Source organism: Aulostomus chinensis, chromosome 18 (assembly GCF_037954235.1).
Source record: "Aulostomus chinensis isolate RoL2024-O1b breed Wild chromosome 18, RoL_Achi_v1.0, whole genome shotgun sequence".
Taxonomy (NCBI): Eukaryota; Metazoa; Chordata; class Actinopteri; order Syngnathiformes; family Aulostomidae; genus Aulostomus; species Aulostomus chinensis.
Window position 1 is genome coordinate 15481738 of NC_141337.1, and position 24660 is coordinate 15506397.

At 41.6% G+C, this 24660-nt stretch overlaps 1 protein-coding gene across 4 annotated transcripts in view; it reads left to right on the top strand.

The window, feature by feature from the left end:
• Positions 1-15992: 15992 nt before the first annotated feature.
• The window catches only part of prkcbb (protein kinase C, beta b), a 100556-nt gene continuing 91888 nt past the window's right edge, over positions 15993-24660 (top strand). For 2 of the 4 annotated variants that reach the window (XM_086185995.1, XM_086185994.1), the window contains exons 1-2: positions 15993-16460; positions 17789-17820. In XM_086185995.1, coding sequence (XP_086042121.1) covers positions 16282-16460; positions 17789-17820 — 211 coding nt within the window. In that variant the 5' untranslated portion in view covers positions 15993-16281. Of the gene's footprint in view, positions 16461-17788; positions 17821-21640; positions 21823-24660 lie in introns of those variants that run through there. The other 2 variants (XM_086185997.1, XM_086185996.1) reach the window with 2 other exon arrangements.

Below are 24660 nucleotides of genomic sequence, written 5' to 3' on the forward strand. Positions count from 1 at the left end.
AATTTTCAAGCCAAGCTCATTCAAAGATTCCCTTTTGCACACCCGCCTCTTCCCGATGTAATCACCCACGAGTGTTTGGCGTCCTGTATCCTATAGGTATTTCTGTATAATAAACAGAGCAGTGCAGACTGGCTGATTCATTTTCCGGGGATCCATTTTCAGAGTCGCCTCCTCTTTTTGCCACTCTTAATTTCCGACCAATCCGATTTCCAATCCGGAAAAGAGGAACAATTTGAACCATCGAGTTTTGCGATGGTGATGAAGTCTGCAGGAGAACTGCGCCGCTCTGGTCACGCTGAGATTTTCTGACGTTTCGGTTCATGTTTTGTTTTTTTTTCTTTTTCTTTTTGAACTTCACAGGAACTGGAAAACCTCCAGAATTATAGCAACCTTCCGGACTCCACACAGACTTGGAATATCTGATTTTCTAAAAAAAAAAAAAAAACAATGTCACACTACCGCTGCCGAATCATCATTTTTACTGACGTCTCGATAAGTGACTTTAACTCTTGGATCTTCTTTTACAAAAACTAGAACGTGATAAATATTTTGATGATACTAAATCATTATGCCGTAAAACCACAGCCTCATTTAAATGTAGCGACTGACTTACAGGTTTTGGTTCAGAGGGTTAGGGTTAGCCATTAGCTTTAAACTGAATGCACCTCTGTCTGTATTCTATAGTCACAAAGAAGTGAACCAAGATGGAAAAAAAACAAAACAAAATATCTTGGTGGGCTCAAGACATGTTTTTGGCAAAATCAGAAGGGAAACACAAACAGAAATGAGTCACGTCAGTCTGCGCCTGCGCCGAAGTACGATAATCCCGGCGTGTTTGAGCCAAAAGCAACAGGTAAAACACACAAGGAGCCGTGATGATTAGGATTTGATCCTTCAGGTGTTATTGTTGTCAGACATCCAAAAAAAGCTGCTTTGACCAATAGAATAGTTCATTTGAGGTCATAACAGAATAATGCTTTCCAAGAAATTTCTTATAGCGGAACCAGTTTATTTAAACTCACTTGAACTCAGAAGGGTGTACCGAGGTATCTGTTAGGGTTAGGACTTATTTACTCACACCCCTCACACATCTCCTGCAATATGACAGCACATTCAAGGCTACTCAGCAGGCTTGACCTAATTGGTGCCCCTCCATTCTGAAGATGAATTTCGTCCCCGGTTAGAATTTTGTAAATCCTAATTCAAAACTGCACTGCAAAACCGCAGCCTTTTAATTAAAGATATATAAATGGGAAGCTAATGCCACTGAGGAAAATAAGTGAACGTTTAATGTTTTGCTGTCGTAATCATCTGTAATGTCGTTCATGCGACAAATTTTAAGAAAACAGAACTCCATCGGGGACGAATATTAGCTAGCTAACATTAGCTGAGTGCTAATTAGCTTTAAAAAAAAATGCAATAAATGCTATGCAGAAATGCATTGTGAGACATAGCAGCCATAGTGCCTATCGTTATGTTGCTTATCTAATCCAACTATTGTATAATGATGTCAAATTGAAATCCTCTGAAACTTAGTCTGCGTGTCTCTCTTCTTGTAAAAGTCCATCAGCAGGGCTAAACCTGCACTCGCTCAGCGTTCAGTACGTCACACCTGGCTTCTCCACTGACAGCTTGATTCAAGATGGCTTCTTGCTTGCAGCGGCACCACCATTTTGTTTTCAAATCCTCTCAAAAAAGAAACAACTTGTTTTTTTTTATTTTCAATCTGCGCGCCGTTCTTGTTAGTGAACCTTCATGACTAAGGGGTTAGGCTTGTGAAACTTGGAGTCTTGATACTTCACTGTGGTCGCACATCTGCAGGGTACACATGTGCAGGGCGTCTCGCTGCTGCTCTTAGGGTACTCATCTCCTCCATCCTCCTGCCCTGCTATAGCCCCTCCCTCTCTTGCCAGTCAGTACCCTGCATCAAAACAGTTGAACTTTATGTTTCCAGTCAACCACCACCACACTGTTGGCATTTCCTTAAAAGAGCTTGATTGCAGCTACAGTATATCACATTTACAGTTAAACAGCTCCCACAGCTCAGCAGCGACCTGACAAATATTTGCTTACAATCTCCGATGTTCGTGGACCATACAAAAATGGCGTGATTATTTAGTCATTTCCTCTTCCTGTTACTGTTGAAAAGATGCTCGTTTCAAATAAGCTTCCACCCCAACAGCTACGGCAACAAAACAACAGGAACACTGCCCAAAATGTCCTCTGACAGTGTTTGTGGATGCCCGAGCATACGGCTGGATAAAGAAGAGGAAGATTACAGCGGGTAAAGTGCTTTAGAGTTTGGAAAAGGATATTTTTGGGTAGGTGTCAGCTGTTGGTGGCCGTTAGCGTCGAGCTAATTATACGTGGCTGGCTCTTTCTGCACTCTGGGGTGACAAAGAATTGATGAAAAAACATCCTTGTGTGCTCAAGACATCTATTTGTCACAACTTGAAAGGCAAAACAGACTTTTCTGGTTAACATATTGTTTTAATCTGTGTGTCATCTATCTGATAAAACACAAGACATGGAATGTGAGGCTTTAATCACTCAGCACGGAGATGTGTTTACCAGTGCAGCGGCGCTGGCCTGAGACATGCTCAAGTACAGCTGAAAAAAATACCAAAAAGACTTCAGGATAAAGTCCCTGTTTCCTTGAAAAATAAAAGCTGTTAAAATGAAAGTGACTTCTTCGAACATTCCTGGACTGATGCTTGTTAGGAAGAAGTTTAAGTTGCAGTTTCCTAGTCATCCTCCTTTTCTGGACTAAAGAGCGTTGAGGAGCATTATGTCGTGACTGAGAGGGGCATGGCAGGACAGAAAACATTTTGTTGTCTTGAAACATCTGCCTTTTCATCAGTGTAAACACACACGCACACACACACACACACACACACACACACACACATATGCTTTTGAAACACAAAATCTAAACTCCTGTGGTCTGACAGCACAGAAAATAACTTATCTTCTGTTGCACATTTTGTCCGCGCATGTTGAAAAGTTTGCTTGCTTAAACTACACATTTGTTTGTGTGTGTGTGCGTCTTTATTTGAGGCTGTTCCTACTGTCAACACTGGCATGAAATACAAGCCAAGTTCTAGGAATCCTAAAGTGAAAGTTAACTACTTGCTACAACCAATCCCATGGCTTCACATGAATAATACTGACCAATCTGATGACCAGTGATAGCTCATAAGCTATTTCCTCCATGCTGCCTTCATTCCCTGCACATATCTTTATTATGTTTAATAACCTGTTCAAGTGTGTGTGTTTTATTGTGGTAATGTGTGTTTTGTTTGTTTTTTTATTCTGTGTTTATATCAACTCTGAATGCAAAACCTATTCCCTGGAGTGGATCATGACAATGATCTAATTCAACCGCGCTAAGTGTTATAAGACAAGGCTGTGTTAGTAACACAACTTTTTAATATCTGTTTGCGCTACTGCATCTTATGTGAGGTCTCCAACACTCTAAAAAGGAGGAGAATGGCTTCAAGAGGGTTCCACTTGGTCAAATCCTTCTGTTCTCTGGAAAATGAAAATAATGTGGAAATCATTAATACGGAAGGGAATAGAGAGGAGGGTGTATGCAGATTGGTAAAATCCTGCCTTGGAAATTTGGATTGATTCAGCTGAAGCATTCCAGTGTGGGTGTGTTGTGTTTTGTTTTTTGTTTTTTTTGCTTTTTTTTGTCTGTCTGTCTGTCAGTGTGGAATCTGTTATTAATCTGGTCAGGTCTTTTCTCTTGTTCTCCCAAGTCTTTTGAGTTCATTTGAATTCAAAGTGTCACTGTTAAAACAGGAACAGGCTCTTTAATGACACGATAACTCAAGTTCCTTCTGAATATCTTTCAACACACTTTGAGGTTTCCGTGTCAAGTGATCACTGCTGAAAAAGAGGCAACGTCTGGAATACGTGAGAGGCACTTTAGGTGGCCACCTATTTGAAAGATGAACTTTTGTTTGTCCGCCTGCTGACATCAGTGCCACGCATCCAAAAAAAAGTGACATCTCCTTTCTTTGAATGACTCAATCGGTGATCTTTGCCTCTCTGCAAAACAGGTTATGACACAGAGCTCCCCGCTCTGTATGAAAACACACACGTGCACACACTCTTGTCTTTCAATTTGGGAAGGCCTCACGCACAATTACAAACAATCCAGAGAGCAACCACATCCACAAGTAAAATAAACTATGTTGGTTCATTCAAGAAAAGGAAAACTTGCATGTCGTGTGTTTACTGGAGAATAAAAATGCCTCTCTGTGTTTGGAGCAGTCCCGTGGCTTCAAATCAGAAAACTGGTCATGCAAAAGACTCATTTTCTGGCCTGTTAAAGTTTTACTTAACCCTAAAAAGTTTGTTGTTGTTGTTGTTTTTTTGCTTTTTAAATAAATAAGTGTCTTGAGCTCATGATGAAGTCTTTTTTTTCCCTCCTGCCTTTCTTCTCAGCAATTCCAGAATGCAGAATGCCAAGTATATTTAGCTTGAAGCTAATGGCTACTGATGGCTCCACAGCATCAACGCAGGAGCAAAACATCTCAACAATGTCAGTTTGCAAACTCTCCAGGGAATCTTTTGGTATAATCCACATCTTTTTTTTTTTATGAAACTGTGTGCTCAGTATTCTGTAAAGACCTTGATTCGAACTAACAACAAGCTATAATACTTGTAGCTCAATGCTACTGCTAGCTCAACTCTGACCTGCACCTGAAGGATTTTTGGCTCAAATCAAAGTGTTTGTGGACCACTAAGTGAGCACCTGAATGAAACAGATACTGATTCTATGGGATGATACACCTGAGAGGTTCTAAATGGAGTTGTTTTTGTTGTTGTTGTTGTTGTTGTTGTTGTTGTTTTTTAGAAGTTTTGCAGTTGTTAGCCATCAATAGCCATTAGCTTCAAGCTAAATATATGTAGTTCACTCTTTCTGCACTCTGGAGTCACGAAGAAGAGTCGCAGGAGGAGAAAACGTCTCAATACTTCAGCTGAAGAAGAGTAATTGTGAGCACTTGCGGGGGGGAAAAAAAGCACATTTTTTTGTTTGAAGTATCACCATAAACAGACCAGTTAAGAAGAAATATGTTAGTTCAGGTTGTTGTTGTTTTTTTAACAAGGCTTTTTTTGTAACTCACTTTTTCAAAGGTTCTGCTGGTTATTACTGTGGATCAACATCAGACCCGTCCTGCTTTTGTTTAAGGATCGCTCCATGGCTTTTACATACGCCGCCTTCTGAAAATAATCGCCCAAGTCATTTTTTTTTTAAGTTCTTCAGAAAACACACACACAAAAAAAAACTAAAGACAAAATATCATAAGGAGTTGATTTAGGTAAAATAAATTGTCAAAAAAAACTTTGGAAATTATTTTAAGGTGGCAATATTTAAAAAAAAAAAAAATTGGTGTGGATTTCAAGTTTTGTTTTTTGTTGTTGTAACCTTTTGCTTCCAAAGAAATTCAAATATAAGATTTAAAAAAAAAAAAAGATGGCTCTGTTATGTCATTTAATGAAAATGGAAATAAAAAGTCACGGTTACTAAAACAAAGGCTGTTTATGCTCCCATTCTTTGTATGCTGTCTGCCTGTGTGAGACTCTTGAAAGAGGGAAACAGGACTTCTCTATGATAATTTTGTATTTCAGAGGAAGAGGATCTACGTATTTAACCACTTACTGTAAGCGCACAGAAATACTTACAACCACTTGAAACTATGATTTAAAACAGAAATCTTTCGTGTGAAGCTGTTTCACTTCAGCTGAATACGGCAGACTGAAATTTGACGACCTGGTGACGCATGGAGAATAGGTGGGCTCCAAAAGACCAAACCCCCCCCCCCCCCAAAAAAAACCAGCTTCACCTTTGTTTACTGGTTCCAAACACTGATTACAAAGTGTTGAAGTGCTAACGCCAGCACTCGTACCTTCTTGCAGGATTCACTCTTTTTATTATTCCTTTTTTGTTTTGTTTTGTTAAAGATTTAGTGCGGCTGACGCAGGACTTTTGAGTCACTGTAGTTTAAGAGGTGTCTTAAGTTTATTTCTGATTTTTTTTCTGACAATATAAAAAAAAACTAAGCTAAAACATGAGCAAGTAATGAATCACTGCACGTCACGTGATCAACACATTTAACACGCGCATACTAATTTAGAAAAAAATCACAACCTGCGTGTTTAATCCTTCTTTATTTAAAGAATATGACAATTTGCTTTTTTATTATGATAATAATAATGATGATATATGCTTCAAGTATTGGTGAGTAGTTTTTGTTTTTGTTTTATTTTCTTACAGAAACCACCCACATGTTTTCATTTGTTGTCAAAATAATGGATTAGCCAGAATTTTCAAAGGTCCCCTGTGAAACGACACTTCCTCAAAAGCAACCATTCGTCGAACAACAACAACAAAAAAAAAACCAATGTGACCCGTTTGAGAAGTCTGTGTGAGTTTCAAACGTTTATTCCTCTTTTGAATAATAAAGAAATTCACAAACTCTCAGTTTGAGTTACAACGAATTGATGCACTTTGCGTTCCTCTTCAGTCACCAGTGTTGGTCACCCACCGAAAGCGTCAACGATGACGAGTGAAAGAAGGTGAACTGAGTGAAGGAAATGTGTTGGGTGACATTACTTGTCGCTCTTCGTCATGTTTTCCACCTCAACATCGCTTTTCTTCTGGATAAAGACAGGGATTTCACAAAGTATTGTGATATTACTCACTTCATTATTTGGTGTACAACCTGATGTTTTTTAACTACCCTGCGTTGGATAGTTTTCATGTGTTTTGAATTGTAGCAAACCTGCATCAACACATCAGCAGTCATCACAAATAGTTTTATATGTATAAGGTCTCGTGCGTGCGTGCGTGCGTGTGTGGGCAACGCCAAGACTTTCAAATGTGGTGCCAAGAAAAAAAATTAAAGCCTCTTTTGTTCTTTTCTTTTCTCTGTTAATGCGAGTGAACACACAATCTGTGGGTAAACAACAATTTGGTTTGAAAATTGTCTACACAGGGAAAAAAAACCAATATGCAAGAACTACTTGTAAACATTAGGATTACACAGGCTTACATTTTGCACGGAGCACAGTTCTCAGTTATTTCTCACGCTGTGACACCTCAAACCCGTTGATCCACCTCAACTGCACAGACAGTTAATCATGAGTTAAAGACAGCGAATGGCGCCGAGTGTCTCCTCAAATCTTTTGAGTCATCTGCCTCATCGATATGGCAACTGGTGGATTATAAATGAAACAGATACTGGGGGGGGGGCCTTTCCTTTGAATGGACTTTTCCACCTTTTTGGGTGGAGCTGCTTAATTGTGCGAAGAAGAAGTTTGTAATTGTAATTATCAAACTGGTTTTGTTTGTGCTGCATAAAAAAAAGCACTCCTGCAAAAAAAATGCTGAAAAACAGGCCTCATGAGTGAAGTAAAAGTATTACCTCTGACGTTGTTACATGTACGTACTTATTTCTCTCTCTTTTTTGCATTATTGTGTTGTAATTTAACATTGTCTTATTCTGCTGTCCTCAAAATGAGTGTAAATGAAATTCACCCGGTTATTTCATTCATTCTTTTGATAGTACTTTTCTACCTCGAAGCGCTTTATATTGTTAACTCCTTCACATGCATTCATGCATGGATTTTTATTCTATTAAAAGAGGGAGAGTGCATATTACTGAACATTGATGTGTAAATATACAGTACTGTAGTACAGTGCAGTGGTACAGTTGGAGGTGTGAGCATGCACTAGTAGTTCGAGAAAGGCAGATGGTACGAGGCTTACATGTGGCCGCTAGATGGCGCCATAGTCTAACATAGTCACACTCGTCAACCACTTCATGAAGTCCACGTGCAGTCTAAACATTAAAAACACCCCCTATAATAATAAATGATGCAGCGCAATCACACAAAACCGCCGGCAACTATGACTTCAACAACAAACATAAAGCACAAGCACGACTGACCTGACAGTACCGACAAAAACTCAAGCTTAGCAACAGTGGAATCAATGACGGAGACGTAGCATTGGATTACATCACAGCGTAACTGCGTACCTCAAGTGGCCAGCTCGCGCCTGAGAGAGAGAGAGAGAGAGAGAGAGAGAGAGAGAGAGAGAGAGAGAGAGGATTAAGCAGGGAGGTCGTACAAAGGTGTTGAGTAGGTGTGTGTTTCTAGATGAGAGCGGAAGTATTGGCACCAGGCTACAGGGAGATCCAGTCGTCCACATATTTATAGCAGTATTCTTCACAGTATTCTTTCCTTGATTCCCCATGTCATCTTCAAGGATTTTTTTTTCAGTTTGAAAACTATTGTTAGTATGTCAGAGATATTCTTAGAGGTATAGAAGTATAGAGATATTCTTAGAGGTGTAGAGATATACTCGAGTAGGCCCGGTGCATACACATAATAAACAGTGAAATAAGTATCTGGTGCGTAGCATCCTAAGAGCTGAACCAAATGTCAAAGGGAAATCGTTAAAAACTGCTCTGCTCTTCATTTAATATGGAAGTGCCCACACTTTTCAGCTTGACACACACGTGCACACTGGAATGTTCTGCCGAATCAATCCAGACTCCCAAGGAATCCTGCAATCACTTTGCACAAACATGCAACTGCAGTCAAATTCCCAAACGCTCTCATCCGAACAGCAGATAGAACAGGACGACAGTAGCGTCTCCAGAGACAACACAAGACAAGTTAACGACTGTCTTTTTTTGATTTGTGGAAGTCATCTTACGGTCATCACATCGAAAACGTCAGCTAAATCTAAACTGGTACTGTTCAATGGTCCTGAAGTGTGTTGTGGTTCCCACCATAATACACCCAGCGCAAGCTTGTCTTTCACAGAAACTACGTAGAGCTGTGAAAATGAGCTCCAAATGTATACCTGTAACTTAAATGAAATGAAATGGAATCAAATTGCTCAATAAAAAGATATTTGAGACTTAAAAATTCCAGTTCCTTTAGAAGATGTGAGGTTCCATTTGCTTTTAATGGATACATTTGGTAGAAATGTCCTTCAAAAGGTTCGTGTTTACTCTCTGAATACATTTCAATACCAGAACTTTTTCTTTTTACAGTTACTAGAGTGAAGAGGTTGAAACAGTTTTTCTACTTTTACCAGAGCCTGTTTTTACACAAGTATCTGTACTTCTACTCCAGAAAAGAAAGTGTGCAGTTTTTTTCATCTCGTTAACAACAATAATGAATGTTTTTAAACCTTAATCTAACCAGAACAGATGAGTAATATAAAAAGAAGTCACCTCCTCTACATTTGTCATGAAGGGTGAAGTAAATTATGTGCATTTTGTTCTTTTCTTTTTTTGTCCCAACATGGACGTCTACTGGGATTGACTTGCTTTTGGAGGCAGCCTCCATTGGCCACTCAAGGAACTGCAGCTGCAGGGAGTTTAGGGGGGGCTTGTTCCTTTTCCAATGACTACAAGAGGAGTGTGCACTTCTTCTCTTCTTGTTGTGTGAGGAGGTGTGACCTCAGCTTGCCCACCGTAGCAGTGATGTGAAGCCAGAGAGGCTGTTGACCTCTGCACTCCTACAGGTTTGCTGCTGCTGCTGCTGCTGCCAGAGGGGGGTGTGCGTGAACTTCTAAATATGTTGTTTCTGTCCTGGTGAGGCTCCTTCATGACAGGTAAGACAAAGCGGCTGGCGCAGGTCCATGAGCATCAAAAGTAGAAGAAGTGTTGTTTATACCTTCCCCGGGCCAACAGTGGGAGTGAGCGGCAACCAGAGCAGTGGTGTGAGGGGAATTAGATGTTCCAGTGTGGGAGAAAAAGGGAAAATGTGCATAAAAATATGGTAATAAATGTGAGATGTGCTGCAGCAAAACATTCTTACTCATGACTTAATACAAGTCTTTTATACTGCTGTACAAATACATTTCCTGCTGCCTCACACACTCTCATACAAATTGTGATACAGTACATGTGCTGCTGGAGGTGTTAAAGAAATAACCACACACACACACACACACACACACACACACACACACACACTCACACACACTCACAAACATACACTCCGACACATCCCCACTGCCAAAGACTGAAAGAGAAGTGCAGATATGCAAATCTAGCGTGAAGCGAAGGAAGGAGTGTGTTGTGGTTTCAGATCAATGATGTTTGAGCTGTGTTTAATGCTTTAAATGGGAGCGACCTCAAGGGAGACGGGGTGGGGGGCATCAGAGATGGATGAGTTACATAAGTGAGGTGGTTGTTTTATTAACATGACGGTAAAAGAAGAAATCTGAGATCAGAAAGCAACAGCGGGCCTGCAGCTGTATGTTTAGTGTGTGTGTGTTATGTGTGTATGCATTTGTGTAACCGTGCGTGCGTCAGAGTGTTGTGCTGTCAGAGGATGACGAAGGAAACAACAGGTTTATATAACTACTCCCTCCCTCTGAGGAAGAAAGGGAAAGGGCCATGGGATTGGAGGGGACGTATGCTCAGAGATGGAGAGGCGGACGATGGAGATGGTGGAGATACGGAGTCAGAAATGAGCTCCTAGGGAAACAGACAGGGGGGGTCTTCCTGGATATGAACACATGAGATGAAGAAGAGGAGGGGAAAAAGACAGGAGGATGAAAAAGGGATAGAAAGTTACCGTTAGGATTTTACCTGAGAGAGACATGCAGCTACACTACACTCACTGTACATGACTGTTTAGCATATAAAGGGGATAGAGCTCATAAATCCAGGGCTGTTTCCTACATTTCCCAGGATTCTTTTCAGCACAAGTTAGATAATAGAAAGCGTCTCTGGTGCTATACAAATGAACTCATAAAACTGGTTTAAATAACATTGACGGGCTAACAGTTTTTTTTATGATCGCATGAGGTGGCTTTCGCCTTTTTCAAAAAAAAGATGCACCAAACAGGAAGTGGGAACTCCTGTCTCAATTGAAATGAGAGACTTGCAGTTTCTGCTGCTGTTGTCTTCCTGGATATTCTCATCTTTGGACAGCATGCATGTCGCGGTTAGGGAAGCCAGTTTATCCCTGAAGGATAGTTGGTTCATAGCCAAAGATCAGCAGGATAAATCAGAGATGAAACAGCCCCTCCCTTATTACTGCCAAGGTAGCGCCCTTGAGCAAGGCACTTAACCTTGATCGCTGATCCAAACCGCTGGATGGAAACACATCTCATTCACATTGTCTTTCTTGCAACACATCTATAGTTCTCTTAAAATACCGATTCAGAGGGAATACAGTTATTGTTGTTGTTGTTCTCCAGGTTATTTGCAGCATATTACCAGAGGTGAGTTGGATGACACGGTGAGAACCAGAGTAAGAATGCTGAAACTATGATCCACACCCTCCACCTGACACCTCCAGGCTCCACTGCTGGCTTGTCTGTTTAGACTAACGCTGTCACACACTTCACCTTTCTCACACCCATGGTTTTAGCAGTCACAGTAGGAAAAGTGCATTCATGATATCTCATTATACCCAGTACCAGTACCAGCGAAACACTAGCCTTTGAGTAGCGCCACCATCAGGTCTGTCTCCCAAATTCCATTAGTCACTCCTGCAAGTGATGGTTAGCAAATGTTAGCATGCTAAAAATATACCTGCAAAACAGCAGAAAGTTTCTCTTGTCATTGCCGGCGTGTATTTGTGTTTATTTGTTGACTCTTAAAACAATCTACTGTATTTGTTGCCATCAAAATATTTCAAACATCTTCCCTTGGATATGGATGCAATATGTTAAACTGATTAGAAATTCAAGTTTTATTAAAAAAATAAAGTGACAGTACAAAGTTTACCTTTAAAAACAAGAAAGGCCTTTTTTTGGTTCATTTATAAATCTTTTTTTAATTTCGGGAAATCATCTTGTGACCCCTTTGCGAACCATGCAATGGATTATTCTTGTAAGTGCAGTGATGGTATTGGTATTTCTTTAAATTGGCCTAAATATCTACCGAATCTTCAGGATTAACTAAGAAGACCAAAGGTCAAGGCCCCTTTCACCTCACATGCTCACAATATCTGTCCCATTGTTGTAAATCCAATATTTCAGGAACGCCTGGGGGGAATTTCTACAAATTTGCCCAAAACATCTGCTGAGATTACGGATGAACGGTCGGAACCGGATGAGGTCACAGTGGCAAAAGTTCAAAGGTCACTGTGAGAGGAACATGTTGTCATGGTGGCATACAACTATCGTGTGCTGATTCTTGTTCATGTAACCCTTCACCCCCACTTTGTCAATCAAGTACTCCATCTGGTGCAATCGGTGATGTTCTCTCAAATGGTCTTTTAGCCTAAGTGGTTTTTTTGGGGGGTTTCAATCTAATCTGTTTCACTGCAATTCCAAACATCAGAAATGTCATTTTCAACAGCGCAGTGTTGAAAAGAAGTGTAGAACAGTATTGATTTCCTTCTGCATATTGTTCCAGGACAATAATAATGAATGGACAGAACGCTCGAATATGACTAATCCCAGCAGGGCCGCGGATGCTGAGGTTATTTGATGTGATTTCGGCGATGATCCCACCAGTGACGATACCTGCTTTTGTCCACATTTCATTGGACAGTCAGGCTGGCTTGTCACACATAGCCAGGGGGGGAATAGTTACATCAGATCCTGAGCATTGATGAAAAAGAGATCAGCGGCTTATGTGCGAGATGGTGACTCACTGTGTCACAGTCTATACATATACTCAGACCCATTCAGGTGGGCTTGCGTCACCGCTGGAGCATCTGGATGCCTGAAACAACTGCACTCCGTATGGTTTTACAGCCGTCGAGACAGATTATGTTATAATGCGGGTATGTGTGCCTCTAATGTGTGACCGAAGCGCGGTGACATGGACTGCAGGGGTTAAAAATTGAGGTTTTTGGCTGCTAGCTAAATCTATAGTAAACCTTTTATTGATGTAACCAGGGTTGAACCGCTCACATTGTTATCTGTCCTGCAGCTAAATCAATCTCATCTAGGTCATTCACTGCCAGCTGACTGTCGCAGTGTGTGTGTGTGTGTGTGTGTGTGTGTGTGTGGTTGTCACTGCTGAAATGAGATCATGGGGCCTTCAAACAGGTGGAAGATCAATACTGTATGTGAAAAACAAAACAAAACACATACAGTACATATCTTGTTCTAAATGTTTAAAGGTTAATACAGAAACTCCGAGACCTGACCTGAGACGCGTTAGCATGTTCACTCTCCATTAGCTTCAAGCTGAATATTCGTAGATGGTTCTTTGTGGGTTTTGGAGTCACAAAGAGGTGATGGAGGAGTCTTTACAAGCTCAAGACACTTCACAAAGTAGGTACCTGAAGTGCAAAATGGACTTTTTTTTGTGTGAAATACCACTTTAACATGTTTTGAGTCTAATTCTGTATGTATCTGAAGAGCATTTGCGTCCACTGGCTGTACTGGCTAGCACATTCACACTTGTCTTCCATTGCTATCACATGCTGTCCTCTACATTTACTCAGAAATGCGGTTGGTGAAATAAGGTTTTTTTTTCATTTTAGGACGAATCCTTCAGTGCTTACATGACTCAGACAATCATAAATCACTTTTTTCACTCCAAAAATACCTTAAATATACTTTGGAAACTTTATGAAACTCATCCAACAAACACAGATGATCCTCTTAAATCCCTTTAAAACCAAAAGCCTTAAAATGACTCAGAACTCAGCAACTGTGTTTGCTTTCGGCGCTAGCACTCAGAAGAAGAAAAGGATGTCTGGGCTTTATTTGACTTTCTCTTTTTGAAAATTGGCATTTACATATTCAATACCAACGCTTCTGCGAAACAAAACAGGTTGGAGATATTTATTACCATCCTAGACCGTCATCCAGGGTCAGACCCAATCACGCAAAAACACTGATAAACTACCAAATTGGTTGACTCGGGGGAGCGCGGTGGTGTGTGGCCTGTATAAAGCTGTGCGGTTCCAGTCTCACAGGTGTGACTAAACTCACCTCTGGTAAACATTTTTTTTTTTTTCCACCGCCAACGAGGTCACGTTTTCAGTGTCATTCACACGTTTGTCTGCCTGCAGGAAAATTCAAAAACAATGGTGATTTTCAACCGTAGTATGAGCTACACTGTACAGTACTTCCCCTCTCCACTGAAGAGACTGGTCATAGTGCCACCTGATGGCAACAGGAAATGACACGGTTCTTTTACACGTTGATGTTCTCCTCCTCCTCAGTACGACTGGTGCCTGTGTTGCAGCCTGACCAGGCGAGGGTTTACCAGCGAACGCTATCGATGATGAGAAGTTTATCCTCCTGCTTCATATATAATTGCAGTTTTTGCTTTAGCTGCAGGAGAGATCTGAACCATAAATGTGTTCTCAAATTACAAAACTTTGATCATTTTTTTTTTGTTTTGTTTTTTTGCAGCCAACAGGTGTTTGCAACAAGAAAAGTTGACACAGTGCAAATATGTAGGACTTACTTCCCACGACTTTAACTACCTGAACACCAACCAGAACCCAACTTCCAGAATCTGGAGGCATAAAATTACAGAGTGAATTAAAAGAAAAAAAAAAAAATGCAGCAAAAAATTCTGGCTAAATTGAAGAGATAAGTTTGAAGCTTTCATGTTCCACAGCTTTGCAACATAACTGACAAAAGCTTGGTCGCAGAGCCTTCATTAATCCAGATGTGCAGCACCACGGAGACCAGGGCTCCTCAAACCTGGCCAAAACTCCAACTAACTAGTGGGCTGTGGGCCAAAAGCAACCACACGGTGTAGTTCAACTGCCTTTTGTCTGTGTGCTACTGTCTCTGCCTCTTCATTATTTTCTTACTTTACTCATGCCAAACTGACGCCCAGCACAAAGTACTCTGTTGCCAAATAATGAAAGAAAGAAAAAATATGCAACTGTACTATCATTATTTTATTATTAAACATATTTGAAGAGAGCGGACAATCAAGGAGCAGCTTCAAAAAGTATTTCACATTTTTAGAAATTATTTTGTAGATTATTAATATTGTTGTCAGTGTATTTGTTATCTGTTATTACGTCTCATTTTTAACCTTGAGGAGGGTTTAATTTGGGTCCTGAGTCTCACTCAGCCCAGACTCAGACGGTTTGAAGACAGGATTTGATGATATCTCATCTACAGGAATTTTAATAAACTCTTTGAAAAAAAAAAAGAAGCTCAGTAACGTTTTAACAAAGACATTGAAATAAGCATGATGTTTTATAACTTACGTAATGTGTGTATGATGATATTATGGGCACTTTTATAGTCTTAATAACTCATGTTAAAGCATCGTAAAAGAACTTGAGGGGCCTTGCTCCAGATTACCTGATACAAGCATTACAGAGACGTTTGTGTTTTTGCCCTTCACAAATTGGCACCTCGACTCCCCCCCCCCCCCCTCCTGAATCACTTCTCTGCGACTCCAGAATGCAGAAAGAGCCAGCTACGTATATTCAACTTGAAGCTAACGGAGAAAAAAATGGCCCGTTTATAAACTCTCGAGCTCACTGTTTGATTTAGCCTTCAATATGACTCGTATACTCGAGTATCCAATCCGAGCTAACAGAGAACTACGCTTCTGGTTTGCTGCCAATGTGAACAAGCTGGAAGCGCTGTCTTGTTTGTTTGTAGCTAAAATCAAAGTGCTGATTCTGAGCATGGGACTGAAGGAGAAAAACAACACTTTTTTGTCAGTTTCTTTGTTGTTAGCCGTCTGTTGCTGCTAGCTGGACGCTAAATATATGTGGCTGTCTCTTTCTGCTTTCTGGAAGCACAAAGAAATGATGCAGGAGGAGGAACATCATCTTTGTGAGCTCCAGAGCTCCGTTTGTATGAAGTGTCACGTGTGGAGGGGGATTTTTAAATAGGCTATAAAATAGACAGTCACATTTGATGAACTCATTAAGCTGCACTTTTTGAGTGCTTGGAGAGAGGAAGCTCCCAGAATGACACCTAAAATGTCAAGGAAGAGAGAGAGAGAGAGCGAGAGAGTCAAACCTACCCCCCTCCCCCCCTCTCTCTGGTAGTAGAGGCTGTGGCTGCGCTCAGTCAGGGGAGGAAGCAGAGACAGCGGCAGCAGTGGCAGCTCGTCTCCTGAAGGACAAGACAACTAACAAACTCCTGGCAGCTCACCGGCAGGTGCTCGCTCTCCTGACACTCCTCCACCCGGAACAACCCGCGAGCCGCGCGACTTTTCTCTCAAACCACACAGGTTTCTTTTGTTGTTGTTGTTTTTGTTTTGTATTTTAGCAAAAGCGCCCCCCCGGTTTAGTTCGACAACGTCAGGAGAATTCCTAAAGAAAGCTCCAGATAGTTGCGACAGAATGGCAGACTCGGCTGCGGGCAACAGCGACGGAGAAGACGGACCCCGCGAGCCCATGAGAGGGTTCGCGCGCCAGGGAGCTCTCCGTCAGAAGAACGTGCACGAGGTGAAGGACCACAAATTCATCGCGCGCTTCTTCAAGCAACCCACCTTCTGCAGCCACTGCACCGACTTCATCTGGTGAGGGGGGGGGTGGGCACTTCGGTGATTTACAGGTGCTTCAATTAATAGAAGGAAGGGAAGACATTCGCGCCATAATGAGTAATTAAAGGCTTTTTCCACTTTTTAAATTCTAGTTTAACCTCTAAATTGATCAGATTGTAAAGCCCCTCAGGTAATCTGGGACTCTTTGGGTTGAATAATTTCGATTTGAAACGGGATTGTAAAGATAGGAAGTTTCCGTTGGGCATTTGATCCCGTTGGCTTTTGTTTCAATTTAAATAAAAAAAAAATGGAGCCTGAAGACGACAAATAACAGTTGGAAAAATTAGAGTTGGATTGCTGCTCCTTTACAGCTTTTACAGTTCGCCCACAATTAACATCCCTTTTGACCTTAATTGTGGACTTGTTGCTGCTATAAAAGGCAGCAAGGGGGGTATGAGGGCTGCTGCAGAGGAACTGAAAGAGGCCAGGACACTGTCAAATGAAGCAAAACATTTGGCTGCCGTCAGGAGGAAATTAAGCTATGATATAAGCGACTCAGATAGTGACACTATTTCAAGCCCCCTTTTTTTTGTAGTTGTCTCATAACCTGTGCAGACGTGTCACCGGGCCACCAGGGTTTACTAGACAGTGATACAGCCCTGCCGGTCTAGGTTATTCAATGAGTTTCTGGGTCTAGGTTGGCCTCATTTGTTCCATTTATTATTATCTTCATTGCGAGCTATTCCCAAAACTACCAAGTCCTGTGACGGGCTTTTTAATTTGTGAATGGCTAAATGATTTGACCTAGAAGATTGTGTGAGTGTGAATGTGCGGATCATTCATGGACGTCTAATGGGATGGTCTCAGAGGCTGTAATTACCCCTAAATAGAGGAACATTGTGCACCCTATGTACCAGCTTGACCCCCTTTCTATCTATCTATCTATCTGTCTATCTATCTATCTGTCTATCTATCTATCTATCTATCTATCTATCTATCTATCTATCTATCTATCTATCTATCTGGGTCAATAAGCAAAATGAACAGGAACAATGAGAGCACTAAGTGATTTCACACCCCGAGAGATGATCTATTTGCAGCCACAATATGAAAATGAGCAGGGCTGGCTGAGGGTGTGTGTGTGTGTGTGTGTGTGTGTGTGTGCGTGTGCGTGCGTGCGTGCGTGCGTGTGTGTGTGTGTGTGCGTGCACCTGCAGCCATGCTGGCATTCTCTATACCATTGACTAGGTGTGGTTTTTCCTTTTGCCCCAGGCCATCTGCGTGTGTGTATGCGTGTGTGTTTGTGCACACGCCTGTGCCTGTACAGTGTCCAACCTTTTTTCCTGTGTATTCTCTCTTCACAGGGGTTTTGGCAAGCAGGGATTCCAGTGTCAAGGTAGGAGGATTAATCTCACACACGCACACACACACGCACACACACACACATGCACAAACACTCAAACTTTGATGTCCACTCTACTTCTCATTGCAGTCGTCTTCGAGCTCTTACGGTAGCTCCCACTGCTGACTTTCTCTTTATGTCTTTTGAAAATCCTTCCTTTGTCTAGTCCCCCAACTTCCTCTGCTCAAACCGAAGTAAAGAATATGCACAGTCTGTACCATAAAGCCATGTGGCTTGGTTATATACAGCAGCTTTCCATATAAATAGAGCAGCCCAATATTAGATTTCTTCAGCTCAAGATGAGTAAGAAACAAGTCCGTGAGAGAAGATACAGTGCAACAGAAGCAAGTCTGGAAGTGGAGGCGGGACTTGTTGATTGATTCATACTCAGGGTCAAACCGGAGGCGTAGATTTAGCGATGACATCGTAGGAAGCTTGACCACAGCTCAGGAGAGAAATAGATTTACTATTTACTTTGTGAGGTGACTGAGTTTTAAAGATTGGTAACGATTAAAAAAAATTGTGTCTGTCGTGATTTTTTTTTTTTTTGATTTGTGTGGGGAGTTATGGAATGAAGATAGAAGATATATTGCCTTGAGTTGTTCCAATATCACGACTGGAAATGCCTCTGACATTGTGTAAAATGTGATAGCGTGTAGTAGTGAGGACGCAACTATTTGCACTGGTGCAATAGCCTGAAAATTAAATGTGTTGGATGAGTCATTACTAATTTCCTGTTAGCTCTGTTAGCTCTTAATAGCTTTACATAGAGGAAAAAGACAATTAGTTTCTACTGTAGAACAAAAGCCAAAGCCAATTTATGCACAAAGTACAGTATACAGCTTCTAGATGATCTTTCACTACCACATCTAGTTGCACACTCTTGGTTTTTCTGCCCTAAAATAAAAAAATTTCTGCCTCTACTGGTTGTCAAAGTACTCTTAATAGCAGCAGTGGTAAAAGTAAGACGCATTAAAACAAACATTCTCGCTCTGATTTTCTAGATAATAATATAAAAGTTTGTCATGTACGTGACAGTGAGCCACCATAGAAACACCATGAAACCAAATCAGCAAGTGTATTTAATTATCCCCAGTCTTTTTTATACTGTAGCTTGTCAGCACAGAGCAACTCTGAGTGATAAGCGAGCAGGAAACACTCAGCCGCCTGCACCCTTGATGGAGGATAACGTTAAGAGGTCAAGCCCTGTTCATTTGGGATCAGTTCATCAGCGGCGATGCTGCCTTCTCTCCTTTTAACAGTGACATCTGATTTTTGTAGTTTCCCCTGGTTGCGGCCTAATAAAAAAATACTGTCGAAATGATTTGATGACCGGTTGTGTCTCAGAAACAGTGTAAAGCCCTGGTGGAATATGTAGTCTTTATTCCTCTGTGCCATTTCCCTCTTGGGTGCTAATTTTGTAATGTTTTTCAGTCAAATTGATTGATCGGCATGCACAGGTCAGCAACTGCAAAACAGCGAACGATGCAAGTGATGTTTTGTTCAGTCACATCATTTTCACAAATGACCACCTCTTTTATGATTTTTGATGTGTAAATGCAATCGCTCGAAGCACAAAGCTAACGTCACGCTGAACAACATGACGCGACCGCAGCTAGCTTTGTGCTTTGTCCATTTTCAGCATGATGACCCTTGATGCCGTCAATGACCTGTGCTGTCTTTCTTCTTTAGCTGTTTGTCTAACCATCTATCCATTTTCTACCGCTTATCCTTTTAAGGGTTGCGGGGGGTGGGGGGTGGGGGGGGTTCACCCTGGACGGGTCACCAGTCCATCACAGGGCCTCTTTAGCCGTTTTTCTACAAGTAAAACTGAAAAGATAAAAAATTTCCAAGTGTAGTATTTACTGATCTATTTATAAACAAAATATTAAGATATTGCAAGTTATGGCTCGGTCACGGGATCTTTCTGTGTGAGTCTGCATGTTCTCCCTGTACCTGTGTGGGTTCTCTCTGGTACTCCAGCTTCCTCCACAGTCCAAAGACATCAAGAGGGGACGAGGCTGATTGATACTCTAAATTGACCGTAGGTGTGACTGTGAGTGTGAATGGTTGTCTGTCTCTATGTGTTGGCCCTGAGATGGACTGGTGACCTGTCCAGGGTGAACCCCACCTCTCGCCCATAGCCACTGGGATAGGCTCCAGCCCCCCCCCCCCCCGCGACCCTTAACAGGAATAAGTGGAAGACGATGGATGGATGGATGGATGGATGGATGGATGAATATGAGGAGAAAATATCGGCCCAGGTGGTGCAGATCCTGGATTTGTCCTTTGAATACAAGATTTTGCAAGAAAGCTAATTTACTTCCCCCCCTTTGAATGGCTTTGCTGTCCCTCCCGTCCCTTTGTATGTCTCCCCTCTGATCGTCCATCATCTCCACACTGACTGTATGGTGGATACTTTGTCAGCATGCTCACTGTATCCCACGAGCACAGAGCTGAAACTTCCCAGCTGACAATAATGTTGAGGTGCTTTTGGGATTTGGTGCCTTTTTTGAAATTAATTTTCTTCAAGTCTGTGTTTTGTTTTTTTTCCACTGGTATTGAGAGCCAACTGGATGTGTTCAAGGATTTTTACGTCTCCTAGCAACAGTGAAACATTCGCATGCAACTGTCTATGTGCTGTACTATGGATGAGTTGCTGTTGAGCGCAGCAGCTGTTAATTAGCCTATGTGAATATGCGATGGGTCAATAGTGTCCTTTAGAGCCAGCATCCACGATAGTGCAGGGGCCCATGTTGCGCTCAGGGAGGAAGAGGAGGAGGAGGGGCCACTGGGAATGAGAACTGGTGGATAGATAGTGTCTCCAGCTGGGTGAAAATATTTTATGTTTCTATTCATTTTGTGTGTGTGTGTGTGTGTGTGTGTGCGCACGTGTGCGTGTGTGTAAAACAGAGGGTAAAATTACCAGGTCTTTGCAATAGTTTGAGCTCACCGTCCTCCATCAGGTGTGTGTGTGTGTCCTGAGTTACTCCTTGACCCACCTGTCCGTCTGGAGGAGGATATCACTTCCCCTGGGCTCAGAGACAATGGGAATTCTGCAAGGTTACACACACACACAGACAAACAAACACACGTACGCACGCACGCACACACACACACACACACACACACACACACACACACACACACACACACACACACACACACTAGGACAGCTGTCTGAGGTAATGCGTTTCCTGGCCCCCCACCTGAACCATAATATAAAAATTATTTTTCTAACTCCAACCCTTATACTTGCTATAAACCCCCCTCAGACACACACACACACAAACACACACACATACACACATATCCATTCATCTGCCTGCCTGCTTGCTGTCTTAGAGACCACATGCAACACGCCAATGCCAGAGAGACAATTAATAGTCATTCAAGTGGTTTACATCGTATGTGGGATCATCTCTCATACTCTCTTTAGTCCGGAGAATATTAGATATGTTCATTTGACTGTAAAATGGCATATATTTATGGGGACTGAAGGGGCTTGTTAAATAAATAAACAAGATGTTTACATGTTTTTCTGTTTTTGTTTTCCCTCCACGATGATGAAAACTCAAACAGTTCTTGTTGCCATGTGAGAAAGGAAAGTTTATCCCAAATCTTGTAGCTGAATGCGGGGAGCTGTGAATGTCGGGGGGGGGGGGGGGTTGCAGACTCTATTTGAGGATGAAGACCGACCTTGATGTGTTCTCACTCCGATGAAGTCATTCAGAACGCTGCATGAAAAACACACACAGTCATGAGATCAGTGCTTGGGAGCCTCCTGATCCGTCTTGCTTGTGTTTGTTGGACAGATTGTGAGGATGTGTGGGAAGTGAGGATCGAACCAACGACCCTTTGGTTGCTAGACGGCCACTCTACCTCTGAGCCATGCCGCCTCAGCATCATGATTTCTTACAGTGTTTTTAACTGGCTTGTGATGATTCCTGAACAGAGGCTAAGGCAGACAAGGAGGATATTGTCTGAAAAACCTTTGTGAGTTTTCTGCTTCATTCTTTTTGGACACAAGGGGACAGACAGTTATCTGCCATTATGTTGTTCAGAGATCTACCGGCGCTCACCGACTGCACCAGACCTGCTCCGGTTGTCGTGCTCTACTGACTGGATTCAGGTGTTGTCTGTGAGTTAGTTTCACTTCTCTAGGTGTTGAGCTGCGAGGCAAATAAGGTATCAACAACAATGGGCTTGATTAGCAGCATTTGACACTGTGACAGTACTGTCTTCTCTCAGCTGGAAACAGGAAGTCAGTCTCAAGCTGGAGGGACTTTGCTTTCAAACCATTAATAACTGTTCAAGTCACATTAGGTGGTATTTGATGGGGCAGGTTCTGCTCTCTCCATTAAAGTGTGATCTCGTCAGCGTCCTAATGTGGTCTCGATAGTGGATCGGCTCTGCTGACTTGATCCATTTGACCTGTTTGCTCGCACCTATACATGAGGTTGGGTTTTATTTCAGCAGTATTTTCAAAAACTGGATATTTACCACTGTCATATTCAAGAGAAAGAAAAGCTAAATGATGGAAAGAGAGAGAGAAATATTATTTGATATTTAAAATAAATTAAAAAAAATAAAGGTCTTGACTTTCTCTCAAGTATACATTCATTTTTCCGTTGGTGTTTTTCTCCCTAGGATTGACAATGGCAGAAGGAAGAGACTTCAGCAGTCTGAATGTTGCTCTTCAATCAGTTCCTGTCTAATTGTGTTAGAGTGTAGTTTTGCTGGTTTTCTGCCTCTGTGTTGTTATAAACACTAAACTGAACCGTCTCAGTGGATGTGGGCTGGAGCAATCCCACTGTGAGAATCTGATCCTAAATACCCAGCACTCTCCAAAGTTTCTCCATAAACACCAAATGCAAAGGGGGCCTGAAGTTTACACACCACCTGATTCGTTCTCTCTTCAAAGCTGACGGATGAAACTGTGGTTTAAGGGGGAAAACACAGACTGTAAGACGTCATGGGCCTGGTCAGCCATGCTGGTCATGGAGAAACGTGGTCTGATTTAACCGTTGCAGTGACATCTGTGTTAATTTTGCGGGGTCGTTTCATGATTTTGGGCACATTTTATATCCAGAAAGTGGCTAAAATTTTGTCAGATGAATGTCATTTCTGTAATTTTTCTGTAACAAAGAATTGAAACTGTAGTCATGCACTGCCTGAGTTTACATTCAGTGAAGAAAACAAAATAGTTGCTGGAGCAGCAACAGTTAAACTGTCCATAATATCTCTCTGGAAACAGTGTAACTTAAGTAAAATTTCAATAAAATTAGTAACATTCCTGACAACAAAAAAACACAGACTTAAGTATGAATGAAGACAATCAGTCCTTCCTCCTGTCCTCTGTCCTCTGCTGCTGTGTCCCAGACAAGCGGCTGCTGTCTCAGTTTGAAGCTCACTGTATAATATTATGCCGCATTTTTGTGATTTGTGGCAATCTACGTGAAACTGTTCTAGCTTTTGTTAATCTATAATTATGTAGTTAAAAGATATGTCAAAGCTTGTTGCTTATTTGCTTTTCTTATTGGCTTCACCTCTTAAAGCTTTTGCTCTCACAGAACGAACATGGAGTCAAACTGTTCATTCAGCTTTCAGCTGGAATGAATAAAACACTTTTAGAAGCACTGACAGTGTTATTCTCACAGTCTCTGATCACACTAAATTTTTCTCAAACATCCAACTTGGCTTTAGACAAAGTCTTGTCCACAGTTTGGTCTCCACCACTGGTTATTTTTGCCTCTCTCTCACTTTGATAGCTGTCAGCAGCAGCGATCTAAGTGGCCCCTCAGTTTGCTGTATGTGGGGTCAGGCAGGAAGTGATTTGAAGTTAAAAAGCCACACATAAAATTCAAAGTTATCATAAAAAATCATAGTTTTATTTTCACCCTCAACTGTGTTTAATTCTTTTTTACCTTAGCCTGCACCCGAAAATTTATGTGAAAAAGATTTCTTTTACCTGCCACAAAACATTTTTGCAGGTTAACCATCAGGTACCCGCTGCAGGAGTCTATTGGCATTATATTTTCAAGCTGTCCATTCACCGTTCCATTGTGGTTGATGTTGAGGTATTTTCATCAAATTTGACATAAACATCACATGTTCACTAGGAGTCATTAATGCCCTGTAAAGATTTTAGCGCTCAAAGGTCAAAATTATTGCGACAATAAACACCTGCAATCCCTTATTTGTAGTCATCAGTCTCATCTGCTTTTCAGATTTTATTTTCAGATTTTGTAACCCTTTTTTTTCAAACCTGCGGCTAATAGTAGAAACTCATGTTACTTTGTAACTGCTGCACCAGGACAGCGCTCATACTTCAAAGGACAGTCACAGCTTGTGTTATGTAATATGGCGTTTTCTATGGATAGTGAGTGTGAGCATGTTTCATATTTCTTTGTGTTAGGTGTTGGTGTGTGTGTGCGTGCGCGCGTGTGTGTGTGTGTGAGTGTGTGTGTGCGCACGTGTTCCATTTAATGAATCAGTGAGCACTTATTTCCTTAATGGCTGCACGTGCTGCTTACCAGGACTGTGTGTGCTGGAATGCTTTCATGTGATTGTTTTTGTGTGTGTGTGTGTGTGTGTGTGTGTGTGTGTAACTGTGAATTTTTAAATGAGTTTATTAATAATGAGTTGGGTGTCAGTATTTTAAAAGGCCGTGGAGTGTCATCCAATGCCATTTCCAAGTGTTAAGGGACAAATTATCTCTTCAAAGAGCTTGAAAGGCATCATGGTAGTGGGGGTGGTGGGGAGGGGGTGGGGGTGGGGGGTCTGGGCGAAAAAAGTGTGAGAAACATGGCCAACGTGGAGCTCAAAAGGGAA